Here is a 22,496-nt window from a genome sequence, read left to right on the forward strand (position 1 = left end):
GAGGTACGGCTAATTACCATGGTTCTCTTTTATTAGATAGAATACCAAGAGGTTGTCTCTGGGCAGGGATAATGGCTTAGATGACCGTCATTCAGTCAAAATTCTCAAATCTTAAATTTCACATTGCAGACTGACTCATCTACCAGTGAGTCTAATCAATACAGTTTTTCATTTAATATTAGAAATAGATTATTTATTTGCAGCTAGCTTTTTAAGCAGCTAGCTTATATTTAGGGGTACAAAATGGTCTGAATACTAAAACCACTCATAGCCTGGTGAAAGCCTCACAATGCAAGGAACCTGCAGGAACTGAGATTGACCAAGGTATCAACAGAGTCATGTTTCCCCTCTCACACCCACTGTGAATTTACTGGACTAAATAATGGGTAATTCTATCACACTATTCTTATTAAACGATTTAAAAGTATATAACTCAATTTTCATAAATTTTATGTGCTTATAATGCAACTCAACGCTTATACATAAGTATAAGATAAGCAAAATCCTTGAAATAATCTGCTCATTCAGCATCCACTGTGTAAACATAAGCACATAAGTGGATAAATCAGAATGTATCAGTGCACATAAAGGAAAGTTTATAACATTCTAGAAGAGTCCAACATACAATAATCATTGAGAGGTCTGAACTCATTGGGGATGGCGAAGGGAGTATATCACACACATGGGAGGCAGAAAATAAAAGGTATGTGAAGAGCTCAAGAAGTTGAATGAGTAAGGAGAAGAGAAGGCTGAAAAATTCTAATTCCATTTGCCAAGGCTGCAGTTCCTACAGGCACTCTGCATGGCACTGAGCACATTCTGTCTCATTTTCCCATCACACCCATACAGACTGGAAGTTAAGTGAGGACAAGAAAATCTATGAATTGCCACACACGCTACCTGAGCTGATACAGAAGAAGAGAGAAGAGGAAATTTGTAGCTAGATATGGCAGAGGAAACCATCCCCATGGAGACTAAAGTTCTGAGTACAAAGGTGGTAGAGAAAGCAGTCAGGTCAGATATAAGAACTAAAGTCATATAACTGAGTAACATCTGAGTAATTAATACAGAGGAACCAGGGAGAACCAAGATGGCGGCATAGGTTAACGCCAGAGTTTGCTGCTTTGAACAACTACTTCAAAAGTGAAACCAAAAAACGGAAGGGACATCACCCAGAACCACAGGAATGCTGGCTGAGTGGAAGTCCTACAACTAGGAGGAAAGAGAAACGCATACGGACACTCAGAGAAGGCGCAGTGCTGAAGTCAAATTCTGAGGTGCGGAGTGCGCGGAGCGGGCTGGCGGCGGAGGGCGTGGTTGTTGTTTTCAATCGGGAGGGAGTCGCAGACTCTGAGCACCAGATCCGGGCGAGTCTTTAGGGACCCAGACTCAAACGGGAGAAGGGGGACTGTCTGGCTTCGGTCAGAGCGAGTGCAGCTTTCTCTCCGAGCTTTGCAGCGGGTGCTGGGACTCAGAGAGGCAGAGCCCCTTGGGACAGGACTGAGAGCCGCCATAACTGCTCTCTCCGTCCCACCCTGTTGATCCTGTGCGACCCGCCCCATCCAAGCCCTGCACAGAGGCATTTGCCGGATAGCCTCAGGCAAAGGCTAGATTAGCACCTCCCTAGAGGACAGAAGTTCTCTCACTGCTGACACAGCTGATTCTCATAGCCACTTGGCCTGGAGGTCAAACCCTCCCTGGAATTAGCTACAACAATCAAGATTTATCTATAAGACTGAGAACAAAGACCACTAGGGGGTGCACCAAGGAAGCATAACAAAATGCGGAGACAAAGAAACAGGACAAAATTGTCAATGGAAGAAATAGAGTTCAGAACCACACTTTTAAGGTCTCTCAAGAACTGTTTAGAAGCTGCCGATAAACTTAATGAGATCTACACGAAAACTAATAAGACCCTCGATCTTATATTGGGGAACCAACTAGAAATTAAGCACACACAGACTGAAATAACGAATATTATACAGACGCCCGACAGCAGACCAGAGGAGCGCAAGAATCAAGTCAATGATTTGAAATGCGAGGAAGCAAAAAACATCCAACCGGAAAAGCAAAATGAAAAAAGAATCCAAAAATGCGAGGATAGTGTAAGGAGCCTCTGGGACAACTTCAAACGTACCAACATCAGAATTATAGGGGTGCCAGAAGATGAGAGAGAGCAAGATATTGAAAACCTATTTGAAGAAATAATGACAGAAAACTTCCCCCACCTGGTGAAAGAAATGGACTTACAGGTCCAAGAAGCGCGGAGAACCCCAAACAAAAGGAATCCAAAGAGGACCACACCAAGACACATCATCATTAAAATGCCAAGAGCAAAAGATAAAGAGAGAATCTTAAAAACAGCAAGAGAAAGAAACTCAGTTACCTACAAGGGAATACCCATACGACTGTCAGCTGATTTCTCAACAGAAACTTTGCAGGCCAGAAGGGAGTGGCAAGAAATATTCAAAGTGATGAATACCAAGAACCTACAACCAAGATTACTTTATCCAGCAAAGCTATCATTCAGAATTGAAGGTCAGATAAAGAGCTTCACAGATAAGGAAAAGCTAAAGGAGTTCATCACCACCAAACCAGGATTATATGAAATGCTGAAAGGTATCCTTTAAGAAGAGGAAGAGGAAGAAAAGGGTAAAGATACAAATTATGAACAACAAATATGCATCTATCAACAAGTGAATCTAAGAATCAAGTGAATAAATAATCTGATGAACAGAATGAACTGGTGATTATAATAGAATCAGGGACATAGATGGACTGACTATTCTTGGGGGGTAAAGGGGTGTGGGAGATGTGGGAAGAGACTGGACAAAAATCGTGCACCTATGGATGAGGACAGTGGGTGGGGAGTGAGGGCGGAGGGTGGGGCGGGAACTGGGAGGAGGGGAGTTATGGGGGGAAAAAAAAAGGAACAAATGTAATAATCTGAACAATAAAGATTTAATTAAAAAAAAAAAAATACAGAGGAACCATACCCACCCTCCCCCACCCTGGGGTGGTTAGAGAGAAAAATGAAGAAAAGAATGAGAGAGGAGTGAAACCCAAAAATCCAAGTAACATAGGTATGATACCACATACTTTATAGCACCTCTGCAAAGATTATATTAGGTAACATGCTTGGAACAGTATCTGGCATCTGAAAAATGGTAGCTGTTATTGTATTCGCTTTATAATTCCAGTTACAAAGTAGCAATTTATCCAATTTATCCTGAAGCCATCTATTCAAAAAACCTGATACAAGTCATCATTTTAAAAAGCAGCATCACAAAGCAGAGCACAGTGCACAGTGACAATTGAGTTTGTTACCTTCCTCAGTTAATACTTTAAGTGTGCAACACAGGAGAAAAGAACTAATGGCTGAGTTTTTGAAATATGACAATTGTCAGAACCTTTAAAATTCTGAAAAGCCAAAACAACTCCTAGGCAGTGTATTTAAATTATAGAGAAAAGGATATTTGGTTTTTGGGTTTTTTTTGCAGGGGGTGGGGGTGGGGGGGGGGCGCGGCGCAGTACGGGGATGGGGACGACTGTGAAAGGGGTGGTAAGAAAGGAGCCATGGATTGCTGGTGCTTTCTAAGGCAGACCAATCTATAATAATTAATAATAAAAGCGTAATATGCTAATTAGGCTGGACGACCTTCTGGACAAAGTTGGGGCTGCAAGGGAAGCCCAGGACCCAGGTGCCTGCTGGTGGATGGAGGAAAGCCTGGGTCCCAGGTGCCAGAGGGAAGCTGGTGCCAGCAGCCAGGGGAAGGAAGGCCTACTTTGGCATGAATTTCATGCATTGAGCCTCTAGTTTTCATATAAAAGGTTTGGAAATTTATGCTTTTAAAATCATTCATACACAAAGCTTGAAGACACTGTAAAATGAAATGAGTCAGTCACAAAAAAAGAACAAATCCTATATAATTCCCCTTATATGAGGTTATTATATAGCAGTCAAATCCAGAGACAGAAAGTGGAAATGGTGGTTGCTAGGGGAGGGGAGAATGGAGAGTTAATGTTTAATGGGTACAGAATTTCACTTGGAGAAAATGACGAGTTATGAAGATGGATGGTGGTGATGACTGTACAACAGTGTTAATGGATTTAATGCCACTTAAAAATGGTAAATTTTATGTTATGTATATTTTATCACACCCCCACCAACAAAAAAAATCCATGCCAAGTACCACCTGGAAAATCTTTTACATATATCCTCAGGAGTTTGCAAACCTCATTTTAGATCATAGGACATATGGGATTTTAAGATGATAAAACCTGAAATTCCGTTCTAAGCTCCATAATTCTTAGGTGATTCTTACCTGCTTTAATGTCACTCAGGGCAAAAAGGCCAACACGGGTGTCTCCATTCACAGACCACTTCTGTGTTTCACAGTTGGGCTGGCAGCAGTGATTCATGAACCGAGCATAGTTTCCTTTGGGACCAGCATCAATGATCCGATCCTAAAATTCCAACGGATACTACTCATTACTTTCTGAGAATTTTAACATACTAGAGGTTCTATGCATAGTTTGAATCTCCCAGAAGAGTGATTCTTTTTTAAAATACATATATTTTTATTGATTTCAGAGAGGAAGGGAGAGGGAGGAGAGATAGAAACATCAAGAAACATCAATGATGAGAGAGACTCACTGATCAACTGCCTCCAGCATGCCCCCTACTGGGGATGGAGCCTGCAACCCAGGCATGTGCCCTGACCGGAAATCAAACCCTGACCTCCTGGTTCACAGGTTGACGCTCACCCAGAGCCATTCCAACCTTCAGAAGAGTGATTCTTAAAGTGTACCAACCTTCAGAAGAGTGATTCTTAAAGTGTACTTGTTGGATCAGCATAACTATCTGGGAATTTGTAGAAACTATGAGGTGAGGCCCAGCAATCTGTGCTATAATAAGCCTGTTAGGTGATTCTGATAATATGCTGAAGTTGAGGACCTAAAAGAAGCAGCTTGCCCCATCCACTAAATTAGGTAGTCCATCAGAAATCACCTAACGAGACTCTAATACTGATATTGAGACCCATTTCAAACAAAGATGAGAACACCTGGAGGTGAGGATCTCACAAACCATAAGGATACAACTTGATAAAAATGAAATGTTCATGAAGTTTCACACCAGGAAGAATCTTATGTGGAAGACAGGGGTTGGGGGGGAGGGGGGCTAGTAGAACCTAATATTCAGGTACAAAGAGGAAGGTCAGATACACATAAAATAAATACATTATAATGCTAGCATTAGGAATAGTTCCAAATATAATTCTAGGCACCGATGAAATGAAACTCATCAGAAAATTCCTATAATTGAAAAGCTGACTTGCGTTCATAAGCTAAATTCCATTGTCAATTTATATGGCCTCAATGCTCTAATTAAATAGCAACAAATCAGTTTCTCAATCTGTAAAATAAAAGAATAATTATTTAACCTTTCTGGCTTCAAGTTTTAATTCTACAGGAAAAATACTAACAGATATAGTCCCCAACTTATACTGCATAGCTAAAATAATGGGTAAAAGCAGTGTTGCATTTGGCCATGGATGTATAGCCAAAAATGAGTAAGCTTACCTACTTTAGAACCCTCATCAACCCTGACCATGGGGAAAGACACTATTTTAGGTAGTGTATGACATGCCTACAAACACTATGGCTAAGACAACACTAATTTCACAATCCATTACTTACTTTGTCAAGGGTGAGCATATAGAAATTAGTGATATCGTGTTCTTGGGCATAACGGATTCGAGCTCTGCATTCTTCTTCATCTATTAGCTCACCCACATACTCATTCACAAATTCACCCTAGAACAAGAAAGAGCTCTTGACTTAATGGCAAAAAACATAACTGTATTTACAAATACACTTTACTTTTATTTTATTTTTTTTATTGATCGTCACCTGAGGATATTTTCCATTGATTTTTTTTTTTTTGAAAGAGAGTGGAAGGGAGGAAGGGGGAGACGGGGGGGGGGGGGGGGGGAGACAGACACACCCTTTGGTGTGTGCACTGAAGCTCTAACTACTGAACGCACGGGCCAGGGTCAAGTACACCTTATTTTAAAAAAAATAATGAAAATAATATTCATTATTCTCCACAAATTCTCCAAAGCAATTCATGTGTATGTAACTAGTCACTTAACAAAGGTTTATTCAAGAAACTAATAAATGTGATGCTTCAACTATCTGATATTAAAAGAAATAGTCGATCCCCCTTTACCTGCCCAAATACTTTAGTTAAGTCAGTTTCCCTAATATAGGCAGGTTCCTTTCTCTGAGAACATGCCCTGCTGCCCTTCCCCATTTCACACCACTGTTCCCCTGACTAAATCACTACAGTCACACTGGCTCTCACTCATGCTGTCTTCTCTATACGCAATGCCTTAACACTCAGCTGACCTAAACCAATAAGTACTTACTTTCCAAGTCTCAACCTAAAATATTTTCAAAGGCAAGCAAGTTTCAGGACTTTTGCCACATGCCTCCAGAAACCTTTTGCTTCCACCCTGTGTGATAATTTCTGCAATGTCTCTCCCCCTCTGGAATGTAGATTTTATGAAAGCTTGGAACATGTCTCCTTTGTTGATCACTGCATCCTCAGCACAATGTCTTAGCAAATGACTAAACAGGTCAACCGAGATTAATTTCCTTTCTTAGAGACAAATTCAGTCAAATTCTTTAGAAAGTGTAATCAGAGTAAGATTTATTTTATTAAAATGTCAAATAACATTTATTCTACACAAAAACTATACAATTTATTAGAAACTTGCTGGTCCTTCCAAATTTGAAGATATTTCATTTTCATTAGAAAAGGTGCAATCATCTTTTCCTTTGTGTTCTATGAACCCAAACCTATTTTCCCTCAGTAAAAATACACTTAACTTTATTAGTAAGTGATCTACACCTCTAAATGATGTGCTCACTATCCTCTCTTAACTTACAGGTGATAAGATTTTCAGAAAGAAAAAAAGCAAATAAGGCCATAATATTTCTGAATTTCCCTTGTTTTTTCAACCTCACACACAATGAACATGATCAATACTAAGGACGTTACAGATAAAGAACACCTATTCTTAGGCCTCTAAACTCTAGACCAGGGGTGGGCAAACTTTTTGACTCGAGGGCCACAATGGGTTCTTAAACTGGACCGGAGGGCCGGAACAAAAGCATGGATGCAGTGTTTGTGTGAACTAATATAAATTCAAAGTAAACATCATTACATAAAGGGTATGGTCTTTTTTTTTTTTTTTTTTTTTTTTAGTTTTATTCATTTCAAATGGCCAGATCCGGCCCGCGGGCCGTAGTTTGCCCACGGCTGCTCTAGAAGGATATGTTTTGCATGAATAATAACAAGGTTTATCCCTACACTATGTTATTTTCCTCTATGATCAATTTTCTCATAGTCATCAAGAAGAATTAATCATATTAAGCAATTAATGAGAAAAAATGGGAAATTAAGAAGTTTTCTTCACCTTTTTAATATCGGTTTTTGTTCGAAGACCCCAGCCCCTCTGTAATGTGCGAAAAATCTCCACCTCTGGGTACTGGCGCTTAGTAAAGCACTGGTTTTGGCAGCGTCCGCCGGCAGGACATACTGTGGGGTGGCACTCATAAAGCAGCATGCGGTTGATGCACTCAGAGTCTATCCCACAGGGGTTATCATCAGTAGCTTTACAGTTGCAACGGGGAATTTCAGACAAGTCTGCAGTGAAGATCTGTACCCGGCCAATAGGACGGTTCACCTGGCAAAGAAACACATACTATACATAGTACATCAGACAAGTCAACACAAGACAATTCGGGACCTATAAAAGGGAGATTTCTTTTCCTTAAAGTTGCATGTCACATTTCATATGATTTTGAAGCATTAAGATTTAGCAGCATTATTCACAGCTAAAATGTGGAAGCAAACCAAATGTCCATTGACAGACGAATAGATAAGCAAAATGTGGTACAAATAATGGAATATTATTCAGCCTAAAAAGAAAATTCTGAAACATGCTGTAACATGGATGAACCTGGAAGATATTATGTTACATGAAGCAAGCCAGTCAGAAAAAGACAAATACTGTATGATTCCACTTAAATAATGTACTTCGAGAATCAAAATTAGAGACAAAAAGAAGCAGCTGCTAAGGGCCAAGAGGAGAGAATGAGAGTTATTGTTTAATGGGTAGAGTTTCATTTTTACAAAATAAAAAATGTTCTAGAGATGAATGCTGGCAAAAAGTACAAATAATATGAATGCATTTGTTGAACTCTTAAATATGGTTAAGATAGTAAATTTTGTTACCTGTATTTTACCACAATAAAAAATTTGGAGGAAATAAAGATTTAGGCAGTTTGATGGACAATAGCCTTATGTAACATACAAAATATAAACTACACAAAAATTTTTTTTAAAAATATATTTTATTGATTTTTTACAGAGAGGAAAGGAGAGGGATAGAGAGCCAGAAACATCAATGAGAGAGAAACACTGATCAGCTGCCTCCTGCACGCCCCCCACTGGGGATGTGCCTGCAACCAAGGTACATGCCCTTGACTGGAATCGAACCCGGGACCCTTGAGTCCGCAGGCCGACGCTCTATCCACTGAGCCAAACCGGTTCTGGCAAAATATAAACTCCACATAATTTTTAAGTCATTTAAAGAATGTTTTTAGCCCTAGCTGGTTTGGCTCAGTGGATAGAGTGTCCGCCAATGGACTGAAGGGTTCCAGGTTTAATTCCAATCAAGGGCACATGCCTGGGTTAGGCTCAGTCCCCAGTAGGGGGTGTGCAGGAGGCAACCAATCGATGATTCTCTCTCATCGTTGATGTTTCGAACTCTCTCTCCCTCTCCCTTCCTCTCTGAAATAAAAAAATATATATAATTAAAAAATTAAAATAAAAAAAATTTAAAAATGTTTTAATTGATTTTTTAGAGAGAGAGGACGGGAGAGGGAGAGAGAGATAGAAACATTGATGAAAGAGAAACATCATTGATTGGCTGCCTCCTGCACGCCCCCCAAAGGAGATTGAGCTCCCAACCCAGGCATGTGCCCTGATCAGGAATCTAACTGGTGGCCTCTTGATTCCTGGGTCGACTGATGCTCAACTGCTATGCTACACCAGCCAGGCTGTTGTTTTAATAGAATCATAATTTCAAAGCTGACAGGCCAAGTAAATTGTAACTAGTTTTTGTTATTGCCACGTGGTGGTGCCACTTTAGCTGCTATATAATAAACTGCCACTCTTAAGTGGCATGAAAGTATCTGGGTAATATTGAGGTTCCTATATATAAATTGCAATTCCTATATGTGAATATTTTACTATCATAATTTGAAATCTCTTTAATAGACAATAATGTCACCCATGCATTTTATTCAGTAGTGGTGCTAGTAATGAAAAATCCAGTGAAAATCCAGCGTGATAAAACATAAAGGTCAAATAGCTGCTGTGACACTGAAGCCACTAGTTTTTACAAATACTAGCAACAATGTTTAGAAAAAAATAGTCATTTCATAATAAGGATGGATTTGTACACTATGAGTCTCCCCTAGTTAGTATTACTTAACTTGGGAACAGTCAAATTTCAGAAACCCATTCCATACATTAAACTTGACTATTTAGGAATTGCATGATTTTGATAAATTATTTTACTTGCAAGACATACTTTGCCAGACTTGTGAGAATAAATACATGCAACCTGGCTGGAAAGTTCAGTTGGCTAGAGTGTCATCCTGATACACTAAGGTTGCAGGTTTGATCCCCAGGCAGGGCATATACAAACATCAACCAATAAAAGTATGAATGGGTGGAACAACAAATCGATGTTTCTCTCTCTCTTCCTCCCTTCTTCTCCCTTTAAAATCAATAAATAAAAAGAAAAAATATATATGTAAAGGTTCGAGTACAGAGCCTAGCAGCCTTTACACATGGTAGGTATTAGATTGCCAATTCTAATCAATCTGAAATTACTATAATTATCAATTATTTCCATCCTCTAAATTCTCAAATGGTTTCATTTCTAACACTATATTGTGAGCCTTCTATTCTTTAACAATATTATAAAGTATACAATCTGTACAAATATATTGTCCTCAATCCAGTTCTCTGTAACAAGTTAAAAGGACAAACATCTCACTGCCAGATTCTTCAAAATACTGGTAAAAACTGTAAACCTCATTAAAACTCATAACATATGCAAACGGGAACCACAAACCTAGTAAATCAAGCTCTGTATAGGAATAGAAGAGAAGGGCTGAGCTTAATCACCTGAGACTCCAGGTCCTACATAGGGCATTTGAACATTCACCTGAATCAAGGAATCTTTACCTGACACAACTCCCTCAAAACAAGTTTCACCCTGCCCTAGCTGGTTTATCTCAGTGGATAGAGCGTCAGCCTGCAGACTGAAGGGTCCCAGGTTCCATTCCGGTCAAGGGCACATGCCAGGGTTGCGGGCTCAATACCCAGTAGGGGGCGTGCAGGAGGCAGCCGATCAATGATTCTTTCTCATCACTGACGTTTCCATCTCTCTTTCCCTCTCCTTTCCTCTCTGAAATCAATAAAAATATATTTAAAAAAAAGTTTCACCCTACTCTAAAGGTATGTTTAGAATTCAGTGCTAGCCAACCAGTGGTCCGTGGACCACTGGTGGTCCGTGAGGTCCGAAAGGTTGGAGACCACTGGTTTAGATAATTTTTCTTTTTAGAGATATATTTTATTGATTTCAGAGAGGAAGGGAGAGGGAGAGATAGAAATATCAATGATGAGAGAACCACTGATTGGCTACCTCCTGCATGACCCCTACTGGGGATCGAGCCCGAAATCCAGGCACGTGTCCTGATAGGGAATCAAACTGTGACCTCCTGGTTCATCGGTGGACACTCAACCACTGAACCACACCAGCAGGCCAATAATTTTTTCTTGCCATCTGGTCTAACCTCTAACCTATGACCAATCCCAAGTAATTTTTTTTTCTTTTCTTTTTTTTGAATTTTTAAAAATGTTTTTATTGATTTTAGAGAGAGAGGAAAGAGAAGGAGATATAGTAACGTCAATGAAAGAGAAATCTATTGGCTGCCTCCTGCAACCCCCTACTGGGAATTGAGCCCACAACCCAGGCATTTGCCCTGACTGGGAATCAAATTGTGATCTCCTGGTCAGAGCTCAACCACTGAGTGACCAGTTTTTTTTTTCTTTTTTAAAAAAATATATTTTATTGATTTTTTACAGAGAGGAAGGGAGAGGGATAGAGAGTTAGAAACATCGATAAGAGAGAAACATCGATCAGCTGCCTCCTGCACACTCCCCACTGGGGATGTGCCCGCAACCAAGGTACATGCCCCTGACCAGAATCGAACCTGGGACCCTTGAGTCCGCAGGCCGATACTCTGAGCCAAACTGGTTAGGGCCCAAGTAAGTTTCTTAACATAAAGCAAAAAACAAAACAAAATAACAAATAACAACCAAAATCAAACAAAACACACATACATGATTTTAAAGTAAGAACAAAGATATGTAATTGAAGGTAAATATTCATCCTAGAAGAGGCGTCAACACACCTTTTTGTAAAGGACCAGACAGTAAATATTTTAGCATTTGCAGGCCCTAGACCTCTAGTGAATGTAGCTCAACTCTGCCACATAGCACAAAAACAGTAACAGACAATATGTAAATGAACATGCATGACTGTGTGCCAATAAAACTTTATTTATGGATACTAATATTTGAATTTCATATAATCTTCATGTGTCAGGAAATATTTTACTTTTTTTCCAACCATACTAGGCCAGATTTGCTCCATGAACATAGTTTGCCAACCCCCATTCCAAATCCTTTCCCTGGAAATACATTTGTTTAAAAAAAAAATTTAATGCATCGACCTCTAAATTCTGCGATTAGATCACTCATGGGGAGCTGCTCCCTCAACAGCCAGGCTCCATATGGTTGATGCGCTACTCTGAAATGCCTACCTTGCTGTTATTTGACATCTATGACTGTGAGAACTTGATTACTTTCCATTTTTTTGAGGCCTAACTACATCAGTGTTATGTCTTCATGCACAGTAACTCCATTTAATTCTCAATATACCACCAGGGTCCAATCCACTTGGACCCAATTTTAGGTTTTGAGGGTTGTTTTCCCCAGCAGATCTATTTGTAAAGGTTGATATTTTATGACTTCTATTCTTTCTTAGAGGTTTACCAAAGATCAAAAAGAAAATTTACTTATTAAAAAAGGAATAGCCCAGCTGGTGTGGCTCAGTGGTTGAGCATCAACCCATGTACCAAGAGGTCACCTGTTCAATTCCCGGTCAAGGCACATGCCCGGGTTGCAGGCTTGATCTCCAATCCCTGGTGAGAAGTGTGCAGGAGGCAGGCAGCCAACTGATGTTCTCTCTATTCAATGTTTCTATCTATCTCTCTAAAAAAATTTTTTAAATAAAAAGGAATAAAACTCATTCTATTTTGCAACTACTATCATCTTTCCAGAGAGCATAAAAGACTAGATATAACATCTTTCTAGTCTGCTTATAGTTGCTAGATTTAGCAAATAAAAACCCAGGTCATCCAATTATATTTGAATTTCAGATAATCAACAAATAGTTCTTTTGTTTAAGTAGTTCCCAAAGAATATTTGAGCCCTACTTCAATACACTAGACTCTAAAGATGGTGGTAAAATTGACTTTTTAAGTGAAATCTCAGACTATAAGACTTTAGAAACTCAAAACCAATGAGTACAAAAACAATGCATTTAATGACAAAAAAAGAAATATGGTATCCAGACATGACATCATCATAAATATTTTGCAAGAACCTGGGCAATCTTGTTTTGTTAATAGTATTTCTCTCATGTTTTCTGATATTTGAGCACCAAAACTAACTTGATTAAAAGGTTTTAACGTACTTACTAAAATGTCTAATGAATTTATTATTTACTATTCCTGTATCTTTACTCCTATAAAATATTCATGAAAATGACTTTAAATTATAAAAAATACAAAGGGTTCACTGGACCCAGATAATAAATGGTGATGATGCTTTTGCCAGGTACACTGAGGGTTAGATATTCCTAACACAAGTTCTCCTGACTTTGGGCATCCTAGTCATCCTGGTCACCTAAATCTTTAATATTACCAAGAAGACTTACCCATGTGTATTATCCACACTATCTCAGGGCCATTTATGATTTTTTATCACAGCTCTTTGGTCCCTTTCAAACTGCAAGATGTTAACTGTGAGCAGAATCTAATCTAATCTACTATATGAGAAGACTTTCCAAGGAAACAGAGATTGTATCAACATACAACTGGTTTTATAAAGTTCACACAATTGCTAGGAATGTGCTTTGGTACTTTTTTGTTATCTTCTTTCAAGCTCTTATCTGTACCTAAAAGCCACTATATAGGCTTGTGCTTCCAATTCTTGTCATGAATAGAGTAGGAAGAGGGCAATCTATAAGGGTCTCTCTCTCTTTCAGATGGGGTCTCCTGAAGTCTTTTCTCACCTTTATATGTTTATAAGGCGGTGGTTTCTTATCGTTCTTTCGGTCTTCCTGCAGCTGTCTTAGTTCTTTTTGGGCCTTTAACTCCTCAAACCTTGCTGCAGCTTCCTGAAGAGCTAAGAAAACACAATAGTACAAGTCACTAAGCCTGTGAATGGAGTTGTTTCACCTCCCCGCACCCCCCTTTTAAATAGGAGAAAAATTCATGTTTTAGACAAAAATCACCAACACTGTAAGGAAAACTAAAGTATATATGACTTCTACTTTCAGTAAGTTATAATCCCCAGGGTATTCAGATACAGCATTAAGACAAAACATAATCCATCACTAAATGGTACAATACAGACTACCAGCTTCAGAGAAAATTTTAAAACAACAATAAAAAAGTCAAATGATTTGAAAAAGGCCATGTATATCATCTATAGACTGCATCTGCTTAGCACAGTCACAGCCTTTAGGCCTAATTCTTTCCTCAGTCCTAACCTATTCCAGAAACATCCTGCTTCCTAGGTGTCCCAGGTAACATGCTGTGTTCTGGTGGAAAAAAAATCCAAAGTTGAAGTTCTTTTTTTTTCCCTTGCCTATTCTCTAGAGCACCTGTCCTACTCTTCTCCTAAGACTCATTCTGTAAATATCAACTACAAGTATTAGTTTAATAATACAAAGACAGTCCTTCATAGCTAGTTTGTATTCAAAGCTTGTACTTTCATATGCTTGAAAGACTGTAATACCTAAAAAGTTCAACAAAATCTTAGGATTCTCATTCTTCTCCACTTAAATCAAAATTTTAATTCATTATTGATTACACAAGTTAAAAATTCTGAAAAGAATTTCAATTCTTCCTTCTTTCCTCTCTCTGGCTTTCCCCATGCTGTCAATTCTTTAAAGAAAATCTTACCTCTGATCCATCCCTTTTTCTCCATTTCTCTATCACCATCCAGCAGAGTTTGTTTTGCCTGGAATTCTCTAAATTTTTCTAAAGTCTCTCTTAAAGTCCTTCCTTCCTTCAACCTATTATTGAGCATATTCTGCCTAGTCTATCTACTTAGTGCCTATCCAGTAATCATTATTCTCTCCACCCTATGGAAGCCTCCCTGTGACAAGTCTAGTCATCTTTCCCCAGAACGACTGAAACACTGACATTCCTGGTGGCAGCCTCTCACCTTTTATGGCCGTACTCTACTCAGATTTCTAAAACTGTGATCTGACCATATAAGTTACTTAACTTTTCAGGCAAATAGCTCAGTGCTCTCCTGACCATGTGCTTAAACTGTACCAAATACTTGGAAGTTCCTGACTTAACATGTTAGCTTCAATGTGTGCTTCCACATGTGCTTTCTTCTTCTTCTTTTTTTTTTTTTATTAAATTTTTATTGATTTTTTCACAGAGAGGAAGGGAGAAGGATAGAGAGTTAGAAACATCGATCAGCTGCCTCCTGCACACCCCCTACTGGGGATGTGCCCACAACCAAGGTACATGCCCTTGACCGGAATCGAACCTGGGACCCTTCAGTCCGCAAGCCAACACTCTATCCACTGAGCCAACCGGTTAGGGCCACATGTGCTTTCTTCTTATTAACTTGTTCAGAATCAGTGGCCATCTCAGGCAAAAATGTTAGTCACTTGGTCCCTGACAACCTGAGGCTACAAAACTCAAGCTCCTACAGTATTAGTACTAATAGCCCATATCTATACAAGAAATCACATGGCCAACAGATAAGTGAGGACTCACTGAAATAATATTAGGCAAATATCTTATCAAATATCTTGCTTATACACATCTTTCTCATTCCCAGCCAGGAAGTTCCACTGGCTTAATATCTTCTTGTGCCTAACCAGGAAGTTTCACTTGCTTAGAACCCCTCTTTATCATGCAGACAAAATCTTATATACTTCAATATCCAACTATATTCAAACTAGAGGCCCAGTCCACAAAATTCGTGCACGGGTAGGGTCTCTAGCAGCTGCCAGCTGGGGCCTTTCTTCATTCTGCGCCGCCCCCTGGTGGTCAGCGCACATCATAGCGAGCGAACGAACTCCTGGTGGGTCAAACTCCCGAGGGGACACTTTGCATATCAGGCTTTTATACACACACACACACACACACACACACACACACACACACACCACACATATACATACATACATATACTAGAGGCACTCGGGGGGATCCCTCAGCCCGGCCTGTGCCATCTCACCGTCTGGGACCCCTTGGGGGATGACCACCTGCTGGCTTAGGCCCACTCCCTGGGGGATTGGGCCTAAGCTGGCAGTCAGACATCCCTCTGGCAGCCCGGGAGCCCTCGGGGGATGTCCACTTGCCAGCGGGAAGCAGGCCTAAGCTGCAGTCGGACATCCTTAGCACTGCTGAGGAGGCGGGAGAGGCTCCCACCACCGCTGCTGTACTGGCAGCCGTCAGCCTGGCTTGTGGCTGAGCATAAATCCCCCTGTGGGAATGCACTGACCACCAGGGGGCAGCTCCTGCATTGAGCATCTGCCCCCTGGTGGTCAGTGTGTGTCACAGTGGCCAGTCATTCCCAGTCTTTCTGCTATTAGGGCCAATTTGCATATTACCCTTTTATTATATAGTAGTGCTTGGCCAGCCTGGGTGAGGGGCTGATGGCTGTTTGCAGGCTGGCCACAGCCCCTTCAGGGTGGGGGTCCCCACTGGGGTGGCTGGTCATTCTGAGTTAAGGGCTGAGGGCCATTTGCAGGTTGGCCACAGCCCCTTCAGGGTGGGGGGTCCTGTTGGGGTGCCTGGCCAGTCTGGGTGAGGGGCTGAGAGCTGTTTTCAGGCTGGCTAAGCCCCACAGCGGGGACTCTCACCCCATGAGGGAGTGGCCAGCCTGGGTGAGGGGCTGATGGCTGTTTGCAGGCTGGCCACAACCCCCAGCCACCCAAGCTCCCAGTGGAGGCTGGCTGGAAGCCGGTATCTGAGATTTATTTGTCTTCTATAATTGAAACTTTGTTGCCATGAGCGGAGGCCACAGCCGGCCAGGGCAGGCTGGAAGCTTAGCTTCCTCCATTGCCCGGGCAACAAAGCCTCCTGCTTGCTCCAGCTCCGTGGCTGCCAGCCGCTATCTTTGTTGGGTTAATTTGCATATAGTCGCTCTGATTGGCTGGTGGGCATGGCTTAGGGCGTAGCAAAGGTGCAGTCAATTAGCATCTTTGTCTTTTATTAGTGTAGCTAGATATATAACAAGAGATACCTATATTGCCTTTCAAAGAATAGCTAATGGGAAGAAGATAATTATCATTGAGTCGAAACCAACTCTATGCCCTGCAGGGTGATTTTTTTTATCTCGAATTATCAGACCAACCTTTACTCATTATACAGTAAGAGAAAACTCATAGTTAACTCGACCCCTCCTGGCCCCACATGTCCCCAACTCCTTCACTGCTAGGCCAGCTTATATAAAAATCTCTTTTGACACGGAATAATATGTTGACTTTCACTCTTATTTTGCTTCATAATTTTTGGTGAATTTTATTTCTTCCCAGCAAACTAAACACAGAACTGATGAGACAAAAAAACCTCCCTGAAGGAAATTCCACTTAAGTAAAGGTTGAATTAAAAAATGAGTTATGGCCCTAGCCATTTTGGCTCATGAATAGAACGTTGGCCTGTAGAATAAAGGGTCTTGGGTTCGATTCCAGTCAAGGGCACGTATCTTGGTTGCAGGTTCCTCCCCGGCCCTGTACGAGGCAACCAATCGATGTGATTCTCTCACATCAATGTTTCTCTTTGTCTTTCCCTCTCTTTATCACTCTATGGAAAAATATCTTCAGGTGAGGATTAACAACAATGAAAAAAGAGTTAGGAGTGTCAACTTCCCCACAAAATCCTGTAACTACAGCCACAGGGCAGAACACAGTTGCTAATGGAACATACATGAATTATAACACATAATTGTAACACAGAAGAAATTCTTTGCCAACAAAGGTCTGTGTTGATCTGGGAAATAAAAAAGATATGGTTACCTTTTTTATATGTCCCATCCACTCCTTTGCCCATCTTATCTTTGCTGCTTACATCCCCCTCCATGTAGGGAAAGACTCTGGCCTGGTGAGTCCAGAGATAGTCATTAGACCCAAAGAAGAGCACAGGGAACTCGCCCACATCATGTCTCATCTTATCAATGTTGGAAGGTACAGCTCGAGGATGGCAGATCTCAGCTGGCCACCACCTGGGAAAGGTAAAAACAAAGAAGGAAAACTAAAACACTGCAAAGCACTAGGAAGATAGCCTACTTTTTAGGACAGGAATAAGGAATAGCAATGTCTATCTATCCACATTAAAGTCTGATCTTGAGCATTCTTACAATCAAACCAGAAAAAAAAAAACAATTTAGTATGTGCCAAAAGCCTGAGAACACCCATCTGCACAAATGTGCTTCCATACTCAGACACACTCCCTTATACTCACGTTATTCTACTTCATGGATTATAGAACAGAAAATAATTAGAAATATGAACAAAGCTTTATAGAACTATGATCTAGAAGAATGAAAACCTGAAACAACTTAAATGCTCAACGTTAAGGGAATGACAGAACTATAGTACACTGTCATGAAATATAATTTGGCCTTCAAAAAGTGCCGGGAGCCGGTCCATCCTTGCTGTTTCAAGGGACCTGGCATATATGGCATACGGTTCTTAATATGTTTGCTCACCTTCTTGGCGCTGTGTTTTAACCAAGGTCACCTCTCCGAGAAAGGTTGAATCCCCAGGTAGGGATTTTCCCCTGAAGTTAGGGAGGGAATAAAACCCCTCAACTAAGTGCCAGGCGGGTAATTAATCCCTTTAACTACGAACAATCATGCTTAAACTACATAATCTTTTCTCCCTGGAATGGAGATAAGAAACGCCCTAACCTTTGTAATAGAGATTGATAGGATTGAATCAACTGGTATAAATACAGTTGTAACAAGACAGAAACACTCAGAACTTAGAACAGAATCAAGAAGACAGAGCCTACACGGAGCCTAGAGACAGAAGAACTTCGTTGGAGAGAGCATGCCGGAGGATCCTGGAGAGGGACTGGCCTCGGAGCCTAGAGACAGAGCCTAGCAGGAGAACATGGCAAGGGATCCTGGACTGAACCTGACTACAGAGATTGGCAGGAGAACCTGACTGGAACCTGGACACTGAACCTGACTGGAGAGCCTGGACAGAACCTGGCTGGAGAACCTAGCGAGGGAACATGGCTACAGAACCTCGCTGGAGATCCGAAGCAGAACCTCTCTGGAGATCCGGGCTAGAGATCCTGGCTAGGTTCCTGATCAACTGAACACTGTCCCCGTGTCATTCCTTCTTCGCCGACTCCGTCCACACCTTTGGGGACCCCTGGACCCGCTGGGGTTGGACCCCGGCAAAAAAGAATAGAAAAATGACATCAAGGAATCTGCCCCCCACAACCATCTTAGGAAGACAATTTGACATTAGCTATTAAAGCTAGAAACCCCTACCATGCTATTCTATCCTGAGAATGCCCCAGAGAAGTTCCTGTGCATGTACACTAACATATTAACAAAATGTTCATAGTGCAAACAAGAGAATGGATAAGTGAACTACACAGACAACACTGTATGCCTATGTTGTATGAAGGAACTAGAGTACTGTGCTAACAACAATAAATCTCAAGAGAATAGTGAATGAAAAAAGCAAGGTGCAGGAAAATGTAACAATTCCTTTCTATAAAGATGTAAAACATGCCAAACAAAATATTATACATATGGCAAATCTATGCAGCAAGGCAAAGGAATGAAAAACACAAAGTGCAGTATGTGGCTATCTCTGTGGATAGGGAGAGAACGAATTCAGAGAGGAAGACTCAAAAGCACCAGTAATGAACTGTTTGTTTAACTGGGAAGTACATACACAGGTGTGCCTTTTGTTATTCTTTAAAGTCATTCATGTTACAATACCCTTTTGTACATTCCATGATCAATAAAAATAATTTTAAAAAGAAAAAGCAGGACACAAAAACCGAGGCCCTAGCCAGTTTGGTTCAGTGGATAGAGTGCTGGCCTACAGCCTGAAGGGTCGCAGGTTTGATTCCAGTCAAGGGCACATGTCTGGGTTGCAAGTTTGCTTCCTAGTAGCAGGTGTACAATAGGCAGCCAATCAATGATTCTCTCTCATCATTGATGTTTCTATCTCTCTCTCTCCCTCTCCCTTTCTGTCTGAAATCAATAAAAATATATTTAAAAAAAACAACAAAAACCCCACAAAAACTGCATATAAGTCCAATTATTTTGAGGGTATATGTATTGATGTGTCTGCAAATAAATATACCAAAATGTTAGCAATGTATCTTCCTTGTTTGTAAATTAATGAATTTCCTACTGAAAATATGTATTTAGTAGAGGATTCATGCACCAGTGGAGTCCCTTCCCCGGCCTGCAAGGATCAGGCTGAAACTGGCTCTCCAACATCCCCCAAGGGGTCCCAGATTGCGAGAGGGCACAGGCCATGCCGAGGGACCCTACTGGTGCATGACGGGGCTGGGGAGGGACTGTGGGAGGGCTCCAGGGCGTGTCCGGCCTGTCTGGCCCGACCCCAGCAGCAAGCCAACCTACCGGTCAGAGCATCTGCCCCCTGATGGTTAGTGCACATCATAGCAACTGGTCAAATGGTTGAACAAATGGTCAGACACTTAGCATATGAGGCTTTTATTATATAGGATTCTGATGATTGCAACATATATTTAGTTTTTTCTTTTCTAATGGAAAATAAATGGGGAGGCCTTGCTTAAATAGGGAGATCATTAAAAAATATTAGGGCCTGCCCTAGCCGATTTGGCTCAGAGGATAGAGCATCAGCCTGTAGACTGAAAGGTCCCAGGTTGCAGGCTTGATCCCTGGCCCTGGTTGGGACATATGTGGGAGGTGACCAATCAATGTCTCTCTCTCACATTGATGCTTCTATTTTTTTGTTTTTCCCCCTACCTTTCACTCTCTATAAAAATCAGGATTAACAAAAAAAATATATGTGTGTGTGTGCGCACACACGCGCACACACACACACACACGTATATGTATATTAAGGTCCTGGCCAGTGTGTCTCAGTAGGTTGGGCATCGTCCTGTGCACCAAGAGGTTGCCAGTTTGATTCCTGGTCAGGGATACATGCCTGGGTTGCAGGTTCGATCACCCGGGGGGTGGCGTTGGCATGTAGAAGGTAGTAGATCCATGTTGCGTTTTCACATCAACATTTCTCTCTCTCTCTCTCAAAATCAAGAAACTATTTTTAAAAAGACACAAAAACTCTATGGGAATGGATTTAAGACAGTACAGGAGAAATGGATTAGTAGTGGAAAGAAATGTGGGGAAATAATGTGTGTGTGTGTGTGTGTGTATAAAAGTGAAGGGGGGAGGGGAGGAAGAGATTAACCAAAGATGTTATATGCATATGAGAGGCCCGGTGCACAGATTTCGTGGGGTCCCTTGGCCTGGTCTGTGGGGATCCGGCTGAAACTGGCTAACATCCCCTGAGGAGTCCCAGATTACAAGAGGGCACAGGCCAGGCTGAGGGACCCCACCGGGCATCAAATATATATATAAATAAAACACTGTATCTAAGAGATCCCAAGAAACAGGACGATAAAAGAAATGATTGCCTGTCTATTTCATGCTTACTCACCTGTATCGTCCAACCTTTACCCAGACAATTTCCCTGTAATGTGGTTTTTTGCCTGCCTTACAGTCATTGCAATACCAGTTTCCTTCAGGGATATCAATGTTCAGGCATTCCCGATGAAAAGCAGCAGGGCAAGAATCACAGCACAGAAGGCTGCCTCCTGTAAGAATAAAAAAAATTTGGCACTCAGAATCACAAGGCTACATATAAAGACCCAGCTGAAATAGCTTTTGCTCAGTTCCTAACCAATTATTTATCTCTCAGCCAAAGGCCTAGTAATTTAATCAGTTATTCAGAAAGACTTTCCTACAAGGGTACTCCCTTTCCAATATTCCTGAACCACACCCCTAAAGGCTAGTTAGGTCAACAGCAAATAAACATGAGATCTCATTGGCAAAATTAAGTTAAGGCAAACCTCTAAAAGTCATATGTGTATATACACAATATATATATTCTTTCTTTTCACTAAAAGACAAAACACTAAACAGAGTATCAATGACAAACAATGAGCAGAGTATAAAAAGCACAAGCTTCAACTGCTGTTAGACTTAAGCTCTAAGATCATATGGCCTTGGGGGATTCACTTTTCTTTTTTGTGCCCCCCCCCCATTAATTTATTGGGCTAACACTGGTTAACAAAATTATACAGGTTTCAGGTGCACAATTCTATAACACATCATTTGTACACTTTTTTGTGTATTCATCACCCCAAGTCCTGTCTTTGTTGGGAATTCACTTTTCTTGTTGAGCTGTAATTCCTTCAATGATAAGGTGTTTTCTACAATGAACAATAAATAAGCATATCTGTTTGAGTTGTAAGCAAGTGATTAAATTGCCTAGTAGTGTCTGACTTTTAAAATTGCTTTTATGTATGTATGTATGTATGTATGTATTTATTTATTTTTAACGTTTGGCACTCTTATGACACCTATAGCACCTTTTCAAAATCACATTTATAAATGCACAAATGTAACACCTAAGCTAAAAAGGATATAGATTATGATAACAAACAATGATCAAAAATAAAAAAATAACACAATAAAATATAATGATCAAAATATATTGTAAGAGATTAGAGTTATTTCTAATAACTCTACTTTCTTTGTAATGTATGAATAACCAGAACTAGCAGTAGCACTGAAATTTTTATTGGTGACAAAAAGCACAGGTGGTAATGTAGTTTACTGCATAAACTTCAGTTACATATAAGTTCCCCCTGTCTCCATTCAAGTTTTCAGATAATGTTTATTATATGTATTGCAGTGACAATAAATTTTTACTTCTTAAGGATTTTCACTCAAAGTGACTCAATTTACATACTTGAATCTGAAATCCTCAGGGCTGCAGATA

At 40.6% G+C, this 22,496-nt stretch overlaps 1 protein-coding gene across 7 annotated transcripts in view; it reads right to left on the minus strand.

The window, feature by feature from the left end:
* NSD1 (nuclear receptor binding SET domain protein 1) overlaps positions 1–22,496 on the minus strand; it is a 155,850-nt gene that overhangs the window by 12,443 nt on the left and 120,911 nt on the right. For all 7 annotated transcript variants that reach the window (XM_059698196.1, XM_059698200.1, XM_059698197.1 and 4 more), the window contains 6 exons: positions 21,150–21,306; positions 17,487–17,692; positions 13,509–13,621; positions 7,485–7,754; positions 5,701–5,817; positions 4,326–4,467 (listed from right to left, as the gene is read on the minus strand). In XM_059698196.1, the coding sequence (XP_059554179.1) occupies positions 4,326–4,467; positions 5,701–5,817; positions 7,485–7,754; positions 13,509–13,621; positions 17,487–17,692; positions 21,150–21,306 (1,005 nt within the window). The remainder of the gene's footprint in view (positions 1–4,325; positions 4,468–5,700; positions 5,818–7,484; positions 7,755–13,508; positions 13,622–17,486; positions 17,693–21,149; positions 21,307–22,496) is intronic.

The sequence above is a fragment of the Myotis daubentonii genome, chromosome 5 (genome assembly GCF_963259705.1).
Source record: "Myotis daubentonii chromosome 5, mMyoDau2.1, whole genome shotgun sequence".
NCBI classification, from domain to species: Eukaryota; Metazoa; Chordata; class Mammalia; order Chiroptera; family Vespertilionidae; genus Myotis; species Myotis daubentonii.